The 17,248-nt window shown below is 38.9% G+C and overlaps 1 protein-coding gene across 1 annotated transcript; it reads left to right on the forward strand.

Annotated features, from left to right (window-relative positions):
• Positions 1-5,355: 5,355 nt before the first annotated feature.
• Positions 5,356-10,541, forward strand: LOC310928781 (uncharacterized protein; the record flags this gene model as incomplete). Its single annotated transcript, XM_083891422.1, has 4 exons — positions 5,356-5,527; positions 7,463-7,873; positions 8,754-9,125; positions 10,513-10,541. The coding sequence occupies 4 exons, from the start codon at positions 5,356-5,358 to the stop codon at positions 10,539-10,541; spliced, it is 984 nt and encodes a 327-aa protein (XP_083747548.1).
• Positions 10,542-17,248: the final 6,707 nt, after the last annotated feature.

The raw sequence follows: 17,248 nt of genomic DNA on the forward strand, positions 1-17,248 counted from the left end.
GAGAAGAGATGAGCTCTTTCACATTCAAACGTGTTTTTATTACAGATTTTATATGAGCCTGCTGAAGTAAATCATTCCCCTGTGAATACTTTTGTATCTCTAACAGTATTTTTTCTCCATGATTTTATTTTTTAGTTCGAGGGAGAAAAATACTGAAGATGAAAGAAACGACGCATCACAAACACACAAATCGATAAAGAGAGAGTCGTAATTGCATGATTCATGGTAAATACAGGTGATCTGCACAGAAAATCAAATCGAGAGAATAAAAAGGTCAATAAAAGTGATGGAAGTATTTTTTTGTATTTTTTGTATAAAAACTAAAACACACAAACACAAAGTTCTGTTAAACAAACCTTTATACGTACACTGTGTGTTTGCTGTATACCCTTCCCCAGACGTGTGCACACACACTCCTGCTGAAAAAGGTATTTGCTGGATGATTAGACAGCGGTCATGCTGGGTATTGACTCAGAAATGTAACTAGAGGGTGTGTGTGTGTGTGTGTGTGTGTGTGTGTGTGTGTGTGTGTGTGTGTGTGTGTGTGTGTGTGTGTGGTTCTTAGAACGCATTAGCCTGCATACTTTGGCACAGAGCCTCTGAATCCACACTCTCAGTGTGAAACCGTAAAAACCTTCACATGCTCCACTTGCAAAATCAAAGTCAAAGGGCAGTGAGGATTTCACTTTGTCAGTGTTTGGGGCGTTTTGTTGCCTGATCAGTGGAGATTTCCACACTCTGTCAATAAAGCAGTGGAATGAAAAGTTTAACACTTTCTGTGGACGTACATTAATTCACAGTGACGTTTTAGATCAATGCTGTGGTGGCTGGAAATGGTGCTTCAGTGTGGGAAGGTTTAACGCTGTGAATCAGAGTGGTTTTTCACTGTGGAGAGTTTCAAGGTGTCTGTATTATACGTGAGGGGCAATTAGGGTTACAAGCAGCATTCATATAAGCATTATTAATTAATCATCATAGGGAATATTAAATAGAATAGAACAAACGTAAAAAAAAACCCACACATTTGATAAAACGAGAAAAACATTTTCACAAAAATGGTGTCGATGAAATAGATAGATAGATAGATAGATAGATAGATAGATAGATAGATAGATAGATAGATAGATAGATAGATAGATAGATAGATAGATAGATAGATAGATAGATAGATAGATAGATAGATAGATAGATAGATAGATAGATAGATAGATAGGATGATTAATAGTTCCAGTAGTTAAAAGCAAAAGTCAGTCTCCCAGTGACACATGGTGTCACAGCAGGTCAGCTCGTCACACACTTGTGCTCTTAAAGAGACACCGCACATGTTTAGCGATTACCGCAGTGGGTATATTCAGATTTTGGATATATTTTACTATTTTCAATCCTTCATTTTGCACCTAACTTCTTTCTAAATGTTCACACTTTGAACTTGTCATTTAAACGTCTCTTTTCTTACCACCCACTGCAGCCTGTGAGCTTAAGACTTCTGAAATGTTAAGAAAACAGACAGGGTGCATTGTTTTTGGATGATCTCTAGCTTTTGTTCTTTGATATCATTTTACACAAAGAAGCAGACCGATCTTCCCCCATCGTCAGTGCAGCCTGAAGGGAGAGTGACTCTCTTCTCCTCCTTCTTGTTGATGATTTGAGCTTCATCTCCTGCTGTAAGCTAATGTATCACACGCAGCTGAAATCCATCAAACTCAGACTCTCAGCAGGATGCATTCTGGGTCGTGCAGGGCAGAGAAAGCAGAGTGAAGCAATGTGGCTGCAACTGAAAGCAAATTAGAGGGCGGTCTTAAAAAAAAAATCACCGCAAGTGTACGATTGTACGTTTAGGGAGGAGAATTCCTTCGAGCAAGACTTTTACAACGGCAGCTGCTGAAAAAGACGAGCTGCAAGGCACCATTTAAGTTCAGTAACTCAGTTCCTGTGAAAGCATTAAAACACCACCTGTTCTTTCTGAATTTCTCAAACTTTTAAACACATAATCATGCAACAGAGTAACCTCAAATAAGCAACGACTCGCTTCAGCTGCTGGAAGTCTGTTTCACAGCTGCGAACAAAACAAATAGGAATGTAATCATTTGCTAAATATGATAAAGATGTTATTATGATGTTGAAAAATGGAAAGTTTTGACCCTGCTCCATTTCAGTGAGCTCCCGTCAGGACACCCGACTGTGCTCTGCTGCCAATATTCTACTCCATCACAATACTAACGACGTCCAATGGAAAGGCCTTCAGTGACCTGCTGTTAGTGCACACTGCATTCATTTGAACACTGTGAGGATGATGAGAAGCACACAAGTCCAGATAAAAGCATCAAGCACACGGTGTGTGAAACATCTGTCATCATCAACCTCATCGTGAAAACATTCAGAGATACAGCAAAATCACAGTAATTATATTAATATACATCTATATCTGTTTTTTACCCTGTTTTTATACTAACACATTGTTCCTCTGCTTGTTTTTCATGCTTTATTTTACTTTACTGATCATTGTATTCATTCCTTATTATAACAGTTGTGTTTTTGTCACATTGCTGTACAATCCTTATGATAGTGACATTTTGAGACATTTTTAATGCCAAATGTTCTTTTCCGCCTTTCTACAATTTTTTGTGCCTCATGATGTTTTTGAGACCCTAATCCATCCTTATTATGCTGACATGCTGCAACATTTTTCATACCTTTCTAATCTATGACATTTTTTCCCATGCCTTATGATTTTTGTGACATAATATGTCTAGTTTTATGTTGTTTTCCTGCCTAATTATACAGTGACTTTTTTTGTTTTGCAACATTTTTTTATTCCTTACTATACAGTTATGTGCTTGTCACATTTTAATGCCTAATTATGTTTTTGAGACCCTCATTCATCCAAATATTCTGACATTTTGCAACATTTTTCTTGCCTTATGATGCCCTGTGTTTTTTTTTAATACCCAATTATACAAATATTTTTGATTCCCTATTATAAAAATATGTTTTTGTCACCTTTTAATGCCTTGTGATGTTTTTGAGACCCTCATTCACATTTGTCATGCCACATTTTTTTGCATCCCATGAGGTTTTTGCCACTATTTTATGCCTTAATATACTATGATGAGATTTTATCAGACCGTATCACATTTTCCATGCCTAATTATACAAGTTTTCATGCAACACGTCATATGCCTTAGTATACAATGATGTTTTTTTGTGACACTTTTTAAGCCTTATCACACTGACGTTTTTGCAATATTTTTCAGTCTTTACATATGTTTTTGTGTCATTTTCCAATACATTACTTAAGTGACATTTTTTACTATACTTAAGTATGTAACATATTGCAATATCTCAGTCAATAACAATCAAGAACTTTCCCCAGTCTGCAGCTTCCTCACGAGTTCTATACTTTTTGGCTTCATATTTTTTTTAAATCCTGAAGTGTTTGCCTAAATCTCATCATTCCCTCTTTGTTTGCAGAGCCAACGCATCCTTCCTGAGACGCCGTGGTGAGGATGGATGGTGTGTGTGTGGCCTCACAAGTGGCCTGACTGCCTGTGGCTCCTGATTGGCTGAGAGATGTGGGCCTTGTTCAAACTGAAACTATGGAGAACACAACCAGGCACCAGTGATACTAAGGAGATTTGGCACAGTGTGTGTGTGCGCGTGTGTGTGTCCAGATTACACACTCGTATGAATACGTCTGTATGTGTGTGAATGGGTGTTTGGGTCATAAAGAGCTTTACCTAGATTACAGAGAAATTATGGGATTTAACAAAACGACACAAATATTGCATTGTTAGCATGAAATGATAATGATGAGTGTGTGTAGTAAGTTGTGACCAAAGAAAACTCTGCCCGCCGACGGTTCTCTTCTAGTGGCCTACAACTGACAAACAACTTAAAGCCCCTTCTTCGAAAGAGAGACGAGTAATCAATAAAATTAGAGCTGAGAGTCAAGAAAAAGCACTGAAGTGGAAAAATCATTTCTTTTTTTTTGGTTGTTGGAGAATGAAATGTGACACTGCAAGGCTTGTTCACAGCATCTTCCCGCAGTGGAAGTGAGCATCCAGCACAGCGAGTGATTTATGACCCACAGAGCTCACAGCCACTGGCTATAAGCACTGAGTCATGCTTGTATTGATTAGTAACAACCAACAACAAAAAACCTGCAAAAATAATACTGATATTTTTTGATATTTGAATGTAGTAACCGTTTTTTGGCCACATTCTTACATATGGCGCCTTTAAATGAATGGATTGTCGATAATCCTGTTTTCAGGGGCTAAAATTTATGTTCAGGGAACACATCATTGCATGGATTTATTGCTGAAAGATGAACTAAACCCTTAAACCACTTTTCAGCTGAAAACTAGTGCATATGGGTATTCATTAAATTCAATTTTATGTGCCTAGCGCTGATTAATAACATACATTATCTCAAGGTATTTTACATCGTAAGGCAAAGCTATTCTGCAAACATCAAGTACGCCAAGTTAAACGTACATTCTCGTGTACAAATCATCCAACAAAATTACATAGGAGCTCAACTGCAATGAAAAGCTCAGGCAGTGTCAAAAAATGCAAGTGTGGCAAATTACTGTAACTACCAACTGTGTAAAGGTTACATCAGTTTGTCATTCTGGGTGAATTGTGGTGAATTCATGTCTCTGAGGAACAAGTCACGTGTGTTCTGCACCCAATTTTGAATATGTTTAATCAAGAAATTCTCCACTATGATTTTATTATAATTTTTACATAATTTATTAATGTAGTTTATGTATACATACATACATAAATAAATAGAATACGTAAGTAAATAACTAAATAACCAAAGTGTGTTGTTTATTTCCGCTTTCTGTTTGATTACTTCCGCTTTGTGTTGCTTTACTTCCGGCTTAGCGGCGGAAGTCAAACGAAAGCTAGTATAGCACAGCAGCGTTAGCGTCGTACTCTTCAAGCGGACGTTTTCGTGTGTCGCGGGTAAATATTCAAATTGTTGACGGAGCCCCGATGTCTTCACGTCGGTATTTGAGGGATTTCATCGTCGAGCGACTGAAAATGTGTTACTTTTCATTCGTATTCACATGCATGAATACGTAAATAAGTAAATGAATAAATAATAAAATAATATATATAAAATGTGTATAAATAAATAAATCGTGTGTTGTTTATTTTATTTGTTTCTGTTGGATTACTTCCGCTTTGTATTGTTTTACTTCCGGCTTAGCGGCGGAAGTCACACGAAAAATAGCATAGCACAGCAGCGTGAGCTCCGTACTCTCCACGCGGACATTAAAAGTAGGAACACGGTGACGTGTTCGTGTGTCGCGGGTAAACATTGTAGTTGTTGACGGAGCCGCGATGTCTTCACGTCGGTATTTGAGGGATTTCATCGTCGAGCGACTAACTGCTGCTGCGGAAGAAATATTCAGAGCCTTCGAACAAACGATCGTCGAGTACGAGGAAGAAGCGAATCGTCAGCGCAGACTGTTGGAGATCGTTTGTAAACCTCGAGTAAAGTTACAGCGAATAGGTATGTAAAACCATAATGGTCCTTTAATCAGTAAAGTGAAGTAAACCCCACTATGGTTCCGGCACGGTTTAGCTTGCATTTCCACTACAAAAAAGAGCGTTTTGCTCTTTGTTTAGTTTTGATTTTAGAAAAGACAACGGCGTCATAAAATATACTTAAACCTGTCTTGTTTTAATCCATAATGTTTACACAGGGTTGCCGTTTTGCGGGCGTAACGTTACAACCAGTGTTGGGAAGATTACTTTGGAAATGTAGTTGGTTACAATTACAAGTTACCCTGTTGAAAATGTAATAGTAGTGTAACTATTTCAATTACTTTCTCAAAGTAATGTAACTAATTACATTTTGATTACTTTTCTTAATTTTGAATGAAATCTCTCAACTGTTAACCATTTTCACATTTAAGACCTATAGTGTGATAAACCTTTCAGCAGTACTTAAGATTGTATAAAAACAACATAATAAAATACTCAACCAGACTGAACTTCTGTTACTTTTTTGAACCATATGTCTGACCTAAGGTCTGTACTGTGAAGGAGGATCACTTCCTCACTAAATGGAGCGACAATGGGCTGATTTCAGCCAAGAGGAGCAGGTTGTTTTAATGGAGAGAGTATGAGCGATACAAAAAAGCCTGATCACAGCCTGAAGCAACAGTGTTGCTGCAAATATGACAAGAGGCTGATTTTATTTTCTGACAGCTCTGCATTGAGCTGCTTTTAAATATGAACCTTTAGAGCAGGGTCTCAAACTCATTTTGCCTGTGGGCCGCATGAGTTAGAGTCTGGGTGAGGCTGGGCCGCATCAAGAATGTCAGGTGATGACAGCATGACGTCAATAACAGGACAAACTAGTACAACGAGACATCACTACCTGTATATGTAGTTTATATAAGTTTAAACATATTTCACAACATATAAGTAAATTTACTAATAACCAAGAGCGCAGATGTCTCTCGCTCACTCTCTTTTCGCCCGCCCCTCGCACTCTCGGCGCGCACAGGTTTAAATGACAAACAAACAAATGCTGAGTGCTGATTTATGTGCAAGTGATTTAAGGTCCTGACTCTTGTCCCAGATATGACAGGCTTCATTCAGTGATTGAAACAAATATATAAACATTATTGAAACGTTTATACGCAGAGTGCGCCCACTGGCAAAGCAGACAGCCGCGCCTCGGCACAGCGTTAAGAACGTTGTAATCCAGTACACCGGTATGGCGGTATATTAAAAATTCATATCATAACGAAAATATAAACCTCGAACTTCCCACTAACGGGCCATTGATTCTGTTGAACACGGCGGTTATATACTGTTTGCAGTGAGTGTTGACTGATATCTTCTCCCTGGCTTGTTACTGTTGTTCATGATAAAACAGTTATTAGTTTTGAAGTATTTTTATGTTTGTTATGTTAAATCCATTTACATTTGGGGATTCTTGTGTACCATCCTCCCATGCCACCCTGCCAAGACCTCTTGCCAGCCCATGTAGAATTTTATAGATCCGCCACTGTTTTCACCTCTTATTACAGGGCACCTATTGCCATCGGAAGCAGAACACCCACACACACACACACACTTGTTTCCCCTCCGGACATGCACACGGATGCACACACAGCGACAACATGGCTACTGTAAACCAGCACGAGAATTTTGATCCAAGTAACTGTGACACAGACACGGAGTCTGTGCTATGGTCGTGGAGGACGTATTTAAATATTTGAATGAACTGACACTGAAACACTGTTGTATGTGTGTGTAAAACGTCATGCATTTACACATATAACATCATTATTTTGTCTTTAGTAGTTAAATCCATTTAAATCGAAAATGTTATTTTTAGGCCATGTCTCCCAGCCCTAATTTGTATAAAGCTTTTTCATTACTTACTTACTTACTCATGTGCTTGTTGTAATCTATCTCTTTGTGTCTGTAGAGCTTCCCCAGCAGCATGTCTGTGAAGAGGAGGAGGTTCTCACAGAGCAGCAGCTCTCAAACCAGGAGAGGAACTCCAGTATGGACCAAGAGGAACCAGAGTCTCTACAGATTAAAGAAGAGCAGGAGGAAATCTGCACCATTCATCAGAGTGAACAGCTTGAACTGAAGCAGGAGGCTGATGCATCAGTGTTGACTCCTGATAATGAGGAAAGTGATGACATGGAAGCAGAACCAGACAGTGACCACCAGCTCCTCTCTCACAGCTCTTCTGTAGCTGAGAGTCAAGTTCAGACAGGAAGTAACCATGTTGACACTGTGTCTGATGCAGAGTCTAAGTCATGCAGGAGAAGTGACAGGAACAAAGGAGACAACTGTCACACATCAAAGATTGAGTCTGAAACTCACACAGGTAAAAAGTCTTTTAAATATGAAACTTGTGGAAAAACATTTGCTGACAAGTCTAAATTTGTTCAACATAAGAGAGTCCACACTGTACAGAAACCATATTTCTGTGTAACACGTGGAAAGTCTTTTATGCAAAGTTTGCATATTAGAGTACATTAAATAATTGAGAGGCCATATTTCCGTTAAACATGTGGAAAGTGTTTTTCATAATGTTCAAGTTTATCTCACAAAAAAACCCCATTCTAAGTCGCATTCCTCTGAACGAGAGTTGCCACGATACCAAAATGAGTAACCACGATACTATACCAGACAAAGTATCACGGTTCTGGGTAGTAACGCGATACTGCAGCCTTTTTAAAAAAAAAAACTATTTTTATTTTAATGAACTGCTATGTATTTGTACACGTTATAAATACTCATTAATTACTTAAGAATTAGACTGAATGGTTTTAGTTCATACAGTAACTTGTTCAACAAGAGTACATGAACAAAAGCATCTAAGCAATAAAACAACAAATAAATGAAGTAAGAATGTATATGTTTGAAACTAAATAATCATTCTGTTTCCTTTGCACATTAATTTATGTTTAACTAATATAAATAATCAACTTAGGATAACAAATCTACTGTCTTTAAAAACAAACAAACAAACACAAAAAATCTATTTGACAATAATGCTTCTTATATGCACTTTATTCTCCACATGAGGGTCACGTGGGCAATGGTGCCAATTCCAACTGGCATAAGATGGAGGACTTGAGGATTCACATTTTTTAATAGTTTAAATTTTGCAGTCACTGTTAAATTAATAAATAACTGTTCAATCTGAAGCTAATTTCTGTCTCATTTTACTTTTGTGCTTGTTGTCATCTATCTCTTTGTAGAGCTTCCCCAGCAGCATGTCTGTAAAGAGGAGGAGGTTCTCACAGAACAGCAGCTCTCAAACCAGGAGAGGAACTCCAGTCGGGACCATGAGGAACCAGAGTCTCTACAGATTAAAGAAGAGCAGGAGGAAATCTGCACTATTCATCAGAGCGAACAGCTTGAACTGAAGCAGGAGGCTGATGCATCAGTGTTGACTACTGATGATGAGGAAAGTGATGACATGGAAGCAGAACCAGACAGTGACCACCAGCTCCTCTCTCACAGCTCACCTGTAGTTGAGAGCCAAGTTCAGACAGGAAGTAACCATGTTGACACTGTGTCTGATGGAAACGTTCATGAAAGAACTCACACAGGCAATAAGCCGTATTCGTGTAAAATATGTGGAAAGCGTTTTAGGCGATGTTTGGATATGAGAGTCCATAAAGGAATTCACACAGATGAGAGGCCGTATTTGTGTAAAACATGTGGAAAGTGTTTTAGGCGATGTTGGGATATGAGAGTCCATGAAAGAATTCACACAGATGAGAGGCCATATTTGTGTAAAACATGTGGAAAGTGTTTTAAGCAAAGATCACAAATGAGAGACCATGAAGTCACTCACACAGATGATAGGCCGTATTCGTGTGAAACGTGTGGAAAGAGTTTTAAACACCGTTCACTGATTAGACGGCATAAAAAAAGTCACACAGGTGAGAGGCCTTATTCGTGTAAAACGTGTGGAATGTGTTTTAGTCAAAGTTCAACTATGAGAGCCCATGAAATCATTCACACAGATGAGAGGCCGTATTCGTGTAAAACATGTGGAAAGTGTTTTAGGCGAAAATCACATATGATAGGCCATGAAATCATTCACACAGATGAGACGCCATATTCGTGTAAAACATGTGGAAAGGGTTTTAAGCGAAAACAGGATTTGATAAATCATGAAAGGCTTCACAGGTGAGAAACCATATTCCTGTGAAATGTGTTTACGGTGTTTTTCACAATGTTCAAGTTTGTTATCTAATAATGAATACGTACAGATGTTTGAAGTCATATTCCTCTGAGCGTAGTTCATTCTACGGTATAATTTGATAAAGCACAAAATAACTCATAAAAGGCCTTATATTTGCAAAATTTGTAAGAATTGCTTTGGGTGTCATCTTAATTGTACACATGAGAAGCCTTACCACTGCACCACACCTGTGGAAACTGGACTCCTCAGGAAAGATGTACTTCAAGGATCATCAGTTAGGACTTCACACTGAGGACACGTCACGGTATCTTTGTTTATTATTGTTCATCAACAATGTCTAATTGTAATGTATTTTACGCTATATGGTCATGTTCATTAAACTGAAGTGAAACTGCAGATTTGTGTTTTTTGCAGACATCTTTGATGAGCTCTTATTTTCTGCCACGCGAGCTCCTGCTCTTTTGCTGCCTCTGCAATATATATATATATATATATATGCTCACTTTCTGCATATTCATTCATTAATATTGCCAACTCCACTGGGGAGAAGTATGATTGAGTCTTCTTATCACTTTTTGCCATAGCGAATGATGTTCTGTGTGTTCTTGTGTTAGTAGCCCTTTTTGATTTTAAAATGTGTTACTTTTCATTCATATTCACATGCATGAATACGTAAATAAGTAAATGAACAAATAATAAAACAAAATATATAAAATGTGTATAAATAAATAAATCGTGTGTTGTTTATTTTATTTGTTTCTGTTGGATTACTTCCGCTTTGTATTGTTTTACTTCCGGCTTAGCGGCGGAAGTCAAACGAAAACTAGCATAGCACAGCAGCGTGAGCTCCGTACTCTCCACGCGGACATTAAAAGCAGGAACACGGTGACGTGTTCGTGTGTCGCGGGTAAACATTGTAGTTGTTGACGGAGCCCCGATGTCTTCACGTCGGTATTTGAGCGATTTCATCGTCGAGCGACTAACTGCTGCTGCGGAAGAAATATTCAGAGCCTTCGAAGAAACGATCGTCGAGTACGAGGAAGAAGCGAATCGTCAGCGCAGACTGTTGGAGATCGTTTGTAAACCTCGAGTAAGGTTACAGCGAATAGGTATGTAAAACCACAATGGTCCTTTAATCAGTAAAGTGAAGTAAAATCCACGATGGTCCAGGCTCGCCTCGGCACAGTTTAAGTTGCATTTCCACTACAAAAAGGTACCTACTCAAAGTGGGCGGAGTTATTACTGCAACGATAAGTCCTGATATTGTTTTAAATCACACACCGGCCGCTTCATGCTCATCTGTAACTGCAGTGCATATAAACACGACTAAACACACACCCAAACTATCCAGAACTAGCTACAGGAGGTGCTAGGGCAGTATTGCTCGCTGTTTACATCCCACAAAGGAGCAGTGAAGAAGAACACACGAATAATGACAAACTTGGGGGCGTTCTGATTGGCTCTGAAAGCGACATGAGCAGAGCATGGCACTGAGTGCAGCGCTGCTCTCATGTCTCTGCTCCTGAGTGGATCTAATCGCACAGCATGCATGGCTATACACATTTTTGGTCAAGTTTTGTGACGGCCCGAAATGTAGGAGGGGGGGGGGTCTGGTAAATAACTTCCCAATCTGAAGCTAATCTCTGTCTCATTTTACTTTTGTGCTTGTTGTAATCTCTTTGTGTCTGTAGAGCTTCCCCAGCAGCATGTCTGTGAAGAGGAGGAGGTTCTCACAGAGCAGCAGCTCTCTAACCAGGAGAGGAACTCCAGTCTGGACCAAGAGGAACCAGAGTCTCTACCGATAAAAGAAGAGCAGGAGGAAATCTGCACCATTCATCAGAGTAAACGGCTTGAACTGAAGCAGGAGGCTGATGCATCAGTGTTGACTCCTGATAATGAGGAAAGTGATGACATGGAAGCAGAACCAGACAGTGACCACCAGCTCCTCTCTCACAGCTCTTCTGTAGCTGAGAGTCAGGTTCAGACAGGAAGTAACCATGTTGACACTGTGTCTGATGCAGAGTCGAAGTCATGCAGGAGAAGTGACAGGAACAAAGGAGACAACTGTCACACATCAAAGATTGAGTCTGAAACTCACACAGGTAAAAAGTATTTTAAATGTGACACTTGTGGAAAAAGATTTGCTTGCAAGTCTAAACTTGTTCGACATAAGAAAGTCCACGCAGGAGAGAAACCATATTTCTGTCAAACATGTGGAAAGCGTTTTAAAGAAAGTTGGCATTTGGCCGAGCATGAAATAATTCACACAGATGAGAGGCCGTATTCATGTAAAACATGTGGAAAGTGTTTTAAGCGAACTTCGCATATTAAACAGCATGAACTAATTCACACAGATGAGATTCCGTATTCGTGTAAAACATGTGGAAAGGGTTTTAGGCGAAAATGGGGTTTGATGATTCATGAAAGGAGTCACAGGTGAGAAGCCATATTCCTGTGAAACGTGTGGAAATTGTTTTTCACAATGTTCAAGTTTTGTATCTCACAAAAGAAACTTACACAAGTTTGAAGTCATTGCTCTTAATGCAGTTCGTTCTAAGGTATAATTTGATAAAGCATAAAAGGCCGTATATTTGCAACATTTGAAAAAATTGCTTTGGATGTGATCTTAATTGTACACATGAGAAGCCGTACCACTGCACCACATCTGTGGAAATTGTGGACACCTCAGGAAAGATGTGCTTCAAGGATTATCAGTTAGGACTTCACACTGAGGACATGTCACGGTAACTAAAGCACAAGACATTGACTTTTGCTTGTATTTAATTTAATTCTCTGCTATGCAAGCTCCCCTTCTTTTGCTGCTGCTGCCGCAATATTGCTTCCTTTTTCTTTAAAAAAAAATATGCTCACTTTTTGCACATGCATTCGTTAATATCTCCAACTCCACTGGGGAGAAGTAAGAGGATCGAGTCTTCTGACCACTTTTTGCCAAAGTGAATCATGTTATCTGTGTTTCATTGATGGGGGCTTTTAATATCCCACTATATCCAGAGTTACTTGACTTGGAGTTGATTCAACTAAATGTTATCACCTGTTCTGAAACTGAAAACTCTGAGTTTGACAGCTCCGAGTTGGTCAACCGGGAGTTAAGGTTTTAACTCAGTTTGTTGAACCTGCTTTCTGAAACAGGCCCCTGGCTTCTCTAATTTGGTTAAAAGTTACGTCTCTATATGTAACCACAAGAGGGCGACACGGCAGGAACCTGGGTTTGGTTGTCGTCCGTGAATAGGTTTAGGGTATTTAGTAAGCAGGGCTGGCCTTAGCCTTTATGAAGTCCTTAGCTGAATGTGGAGGGCCACCTAGTGCTTCACTATGATCTCTATAATACGTTCCATTCATTGTGGTAAAAAAAATTTTAAACCACTTTATTGACTCTTGTTTTTAAAACTTTTTTTTGATTTTTTTGGTTTCATTAAAGATCAGAAACCAAGCTTCATTTGTCTTTGTTTGACAGTTATACGGGGCTGTGACTCCACGACCGAAACCCGTGTTCATTTTAAACTTTGCTGCCACCTTGTGGTTCAACTTCAACCAAGCGATGTCACTTCCCTTCCACTTATCCGTGGGTACAATTCGTTTGACACCAGTTCCCATCGTGTGTAGAGAGGTGGTTTGGTGGATGTCTTTATATGAGTCAGCAAATGTCTAATAGTGTCCCATTACTTATTGATCACCGACAGCCGTACGGCAATTTAGTCTGGATCAGCGCTTCATTGGTAATTAATGAGAGCAGGCGTGTGAGTAAGGGCTCAATAATTCAGTGGCAGTATTGTATTTTCTGAGCTGCGTTTATCACACGGCATGAGCGCAATATAAACAACTGCTCACAATGTTTACATCAGGAAAGAAATACAGTGAATAAGATTTTAATTTATATAAAAAAAACAAGAATATACATTGACCGTTTTATTTTTACCCAATATCTCAAAATCTAAGTTAGAAACACATGAATCAAACAAGATCTCTGTGTCTCACAGTGCCACTGTTTTTACAGTGGGTTTGCTAGTTTTTATTTTTTGGAAATGTTTTATTTCAGTTTTTATTAGTTTTAGTGTTCGTTTTTTTTAATGTAATGTAGAGTATTTGCCAGGTGCAAGATTTGAAAATAATCATAATAATAAGAAGATATTCTTGAAAGATTACCACTAATCTCAAAAGATTACGACTTTATTCTCATATTATTTCGACTATTGATAGATTACAACTTTACAAAAAAAAACCCTGCAAAGTAATACATATGTTGTAAAATTCGAGTGTTTATTTAAATGCATTGATTGTCCATAATCCTGTTTTCAGGGGCCAATGTTTATGTTCAGTGAACACATCATTGCATCGATTTGGTGCTTAAAGATTAACTAAACCATTAAACCACCTTTAATGTGAAAACTAGAGAATATGGGTATTAATTCAATTCAGATTTATGTGTATAGCGCTGATTCATAACATGCATTATCTCAAGGCAATTTACATTGTAAGGCAAAGCTATTCTGCAAACATCAAGTACACTAAATTAAATGTACATTCTCATGTACAAATCAAACAAAATTACAGGCCCCATCTGCAGATATGAATGTTTGAATTCATGTCTGCAGATGGAGCAGGAGCCTCCGAGGAACAAGTCACGTGTGTTCATTTTGCAATCAGGGGAAAGTCCACGTATATGAAAAGAAATGGCTGGTCTGCAAACCCAGTTTTGAACATTTAATCAAGAAATTATCCATTATAATATTGTATTTATGTATACATATATTTATACATACATAAACTAAGTACATAAATCGTGTGTTTTTTTTTTCGCTTTCTATTATTACTTCCGCTTTATATTGTTTTACTTCCGGCTTATCGGCGGAAGTCAAACGAAAACCAGCGTATCACAGCAGCGTTAGCTCCGTACTCTCCACGCGGACATTAAAAGTAGGAACACGGTGACGTTTTAGTGTATCGCGGGTAAATATTCCCGTTGTTGACGGAGCCGCGATGTCGTCACGTCGGTATTTGAGCGATTTCATCGTCGAGCGACTGACTGCTGCTGCGGAAGAGATATTCAGAGCCTTCGAACAAACGATCGTCGAGTACGAGGAAGAGGCGAATCGTCAGCGCAGACTGTTGGAGATCGTTTGTAAACCTCGAGTAAAGTTACAGCGAATAGGTATGTAAAACCATAATGGTCTTTTAATCAGTATAGTGTAGTAAAATCCACTATTGTCCAGGCTCGCCTCTGCACGGTTTAGGTTGCATTTCCACTACTAAAAAGTACCTACTCAATGTGGGCCGAGTCATTACTGCACCACTGGTGACTTCGTTGTATAAGCGACACACACCAACTAGTGACAAGTAAAGCAGTTGTTTTCACTGTAACTGAATCACTATAATCATTGAATTAAAAATGTTTGTTCAGTACTTCCTCCATTAGTGACGCACACACTGTGTCTGACACAATCAATGTACTGAAATACAGCAGCAGGGTTTGTGATGCTGGTTGTGATCAACAGTGCTGTTGCAAAATACACCAGGCTCCTCAGTTAAGTATTGAGATGAACTGATCTACAGTTCGGCTTGATTTTTGTGTTTGATGTCGTTCTACCGCTTTATTCTCCACATGAAGGTCACGGGGTGCGCTGGTGCCAATCCCAACTGATGCTGTTAAAAATGTATATATAACTTAACTTCTCAATCTGAAGCTAATTTTTGTCTCATTTTACTTTTTTGCTTGTTGTAATCTATCTCTTTGTGTCTGTAGAGCTTCCCCAGCAGCATGTCTGTAAAGAGGAGGAGGTTCTCACAGAGCAGCAGCTCTCAAACCAGGAGAGGAACTCCAGTCTGGACCAAGAGGAACCAGAGTCTCTACAGATTAAAGAAGAGCAGGAGGAAATCTGCACCATTCATCAGAGTGAACAGCTTGAACTGAAGCAGGAGGCTGATGCATCAGTGTTGACTCCTGCTAATGAGGAAAGTGAAGCAGAACCAGACACTGATCACCAGCTCCTCTCTCACAGCTCTCCTGTAGTTGAGAGCCAAGTTCAGACAGGAAGTAACCATGTTGACACTGTGTCTAATATAAATGTCCACGAAGGAATTCACACAGATGTGAGGCCATATTCCTGTAAAACATGTGGAAAGGGTTTTAGGCTAAGGTCCCATATGAGAAAACATGAAAAAATTCACACAGATGTGAGGCCGTATTCCTGTAAAACATGTGGAAAGGGTTTTAGGCTAAGTTCGCATATGAGAGAACATGAAATCATTCACACAGATGAGAGACCGTATTCCTGTAAAACATGTGGAAAGGGTTTTAGGCGAAATTCACATATTAGACGCCATGAAAAAACTCACACAGATAAGAGGCCTATTCGTGTAAAACACGTGGAAAGTGTTTTAGGCAAAGTTCACATCAGAGTCCATGAAAGCATTCACACAGATGAGACGCCGTATTTGCGTAAAAACGTCGAAAGGGTTTCAAGCAAAAATGGGATTTGATAATTCATGAAAGGATTCACTGGTGAGAAGCCATTTTCCTGTGGAAAGTGTTTTTCACAATGTTCAAGTTTATCTCAAAAAGAACTCACACAAGTTTGGAGTCATATTCCTCTGAATGTAGTTTATGCTAAGGTATAATTTGATAAATCACACCTGTGGAAACTGTGGACACCTCGGGAAAGATGTACTTCAAGGATTATCAGTTAGGACTTCACACTGAGGACACATCACAGCAACTAACGCACAAGACACTGACCTATGCTTACATTTTATTTAATTCTCTGCCACGCGAGCTCCCACTCTTTGCTGCCACTGAAATTGAATCAAACAAGTAAAAACCAGTTTAACGACTCTTGTTTTTAAAACTTATTTTTTAATAAATTTGATTAAAGATCAGAAACTGAGCTTCATTTGTTGTCTTTGTTTGACAGTCATACGGGGCTGTGCCTCCGTAACAGAAACCCGTGTTCATTTTAAACTTTGCTGCCACCTTGTGGTGTAACTTCAACCAAGCGATGTCACTTCCCTTCCACTTAACCGAGGGTGCAATTCGTTTGACGCCAGTTCCCATCATGTGTAGAGATGTGGTTTGATGGATCTTTATATATGAGTCAGCAAATGTCTAATAGTGTCCCTTTACTTATTGATCACCGACAGCCGTACGGCAATTTAGTCTGGATCAGCGCTTCATTGGTAATTAATGAGAGCAGGCGTGTGAGTAAGGGCTCAATAATTCAGTGGCAGTATTGTATTTTCTGAGCTGCGTTTCACACGAGCGCAATATAAACAACTGCTCACAATGTTTACATCAGGAGAGAAATACAGTGAATAAGATTTTAATTTATTTCAAAAAACACAAGAATATACAATGACTGTTTATTTTATTAGACGGTTTTGATGAAATAATATTCGACATTAGGCAAAAAATGACAGCTCCACTTAATCTATTCTTTATAAATAAGTAACTACATCAAAATCACAAAATCTATTTGGAATATATATTTGGAAACAAGTGAATCAAAAAAGATCTCTGTGACTCAC

The sequence above is a fragment of the Microchirus variegatus genome (assembly GCF_963457635.1).
Source record: "Microchirus variegatus genome assembly, chromosome: 6".
In the NCBI taxonomy this organism is placed as follows: domain Eukaryota; kingdom Metazoa; phylum Chordata; class Actinopteri; order Pleuronectiformes; family Soleidae; genus Microchirus; species Microchirus variegatus.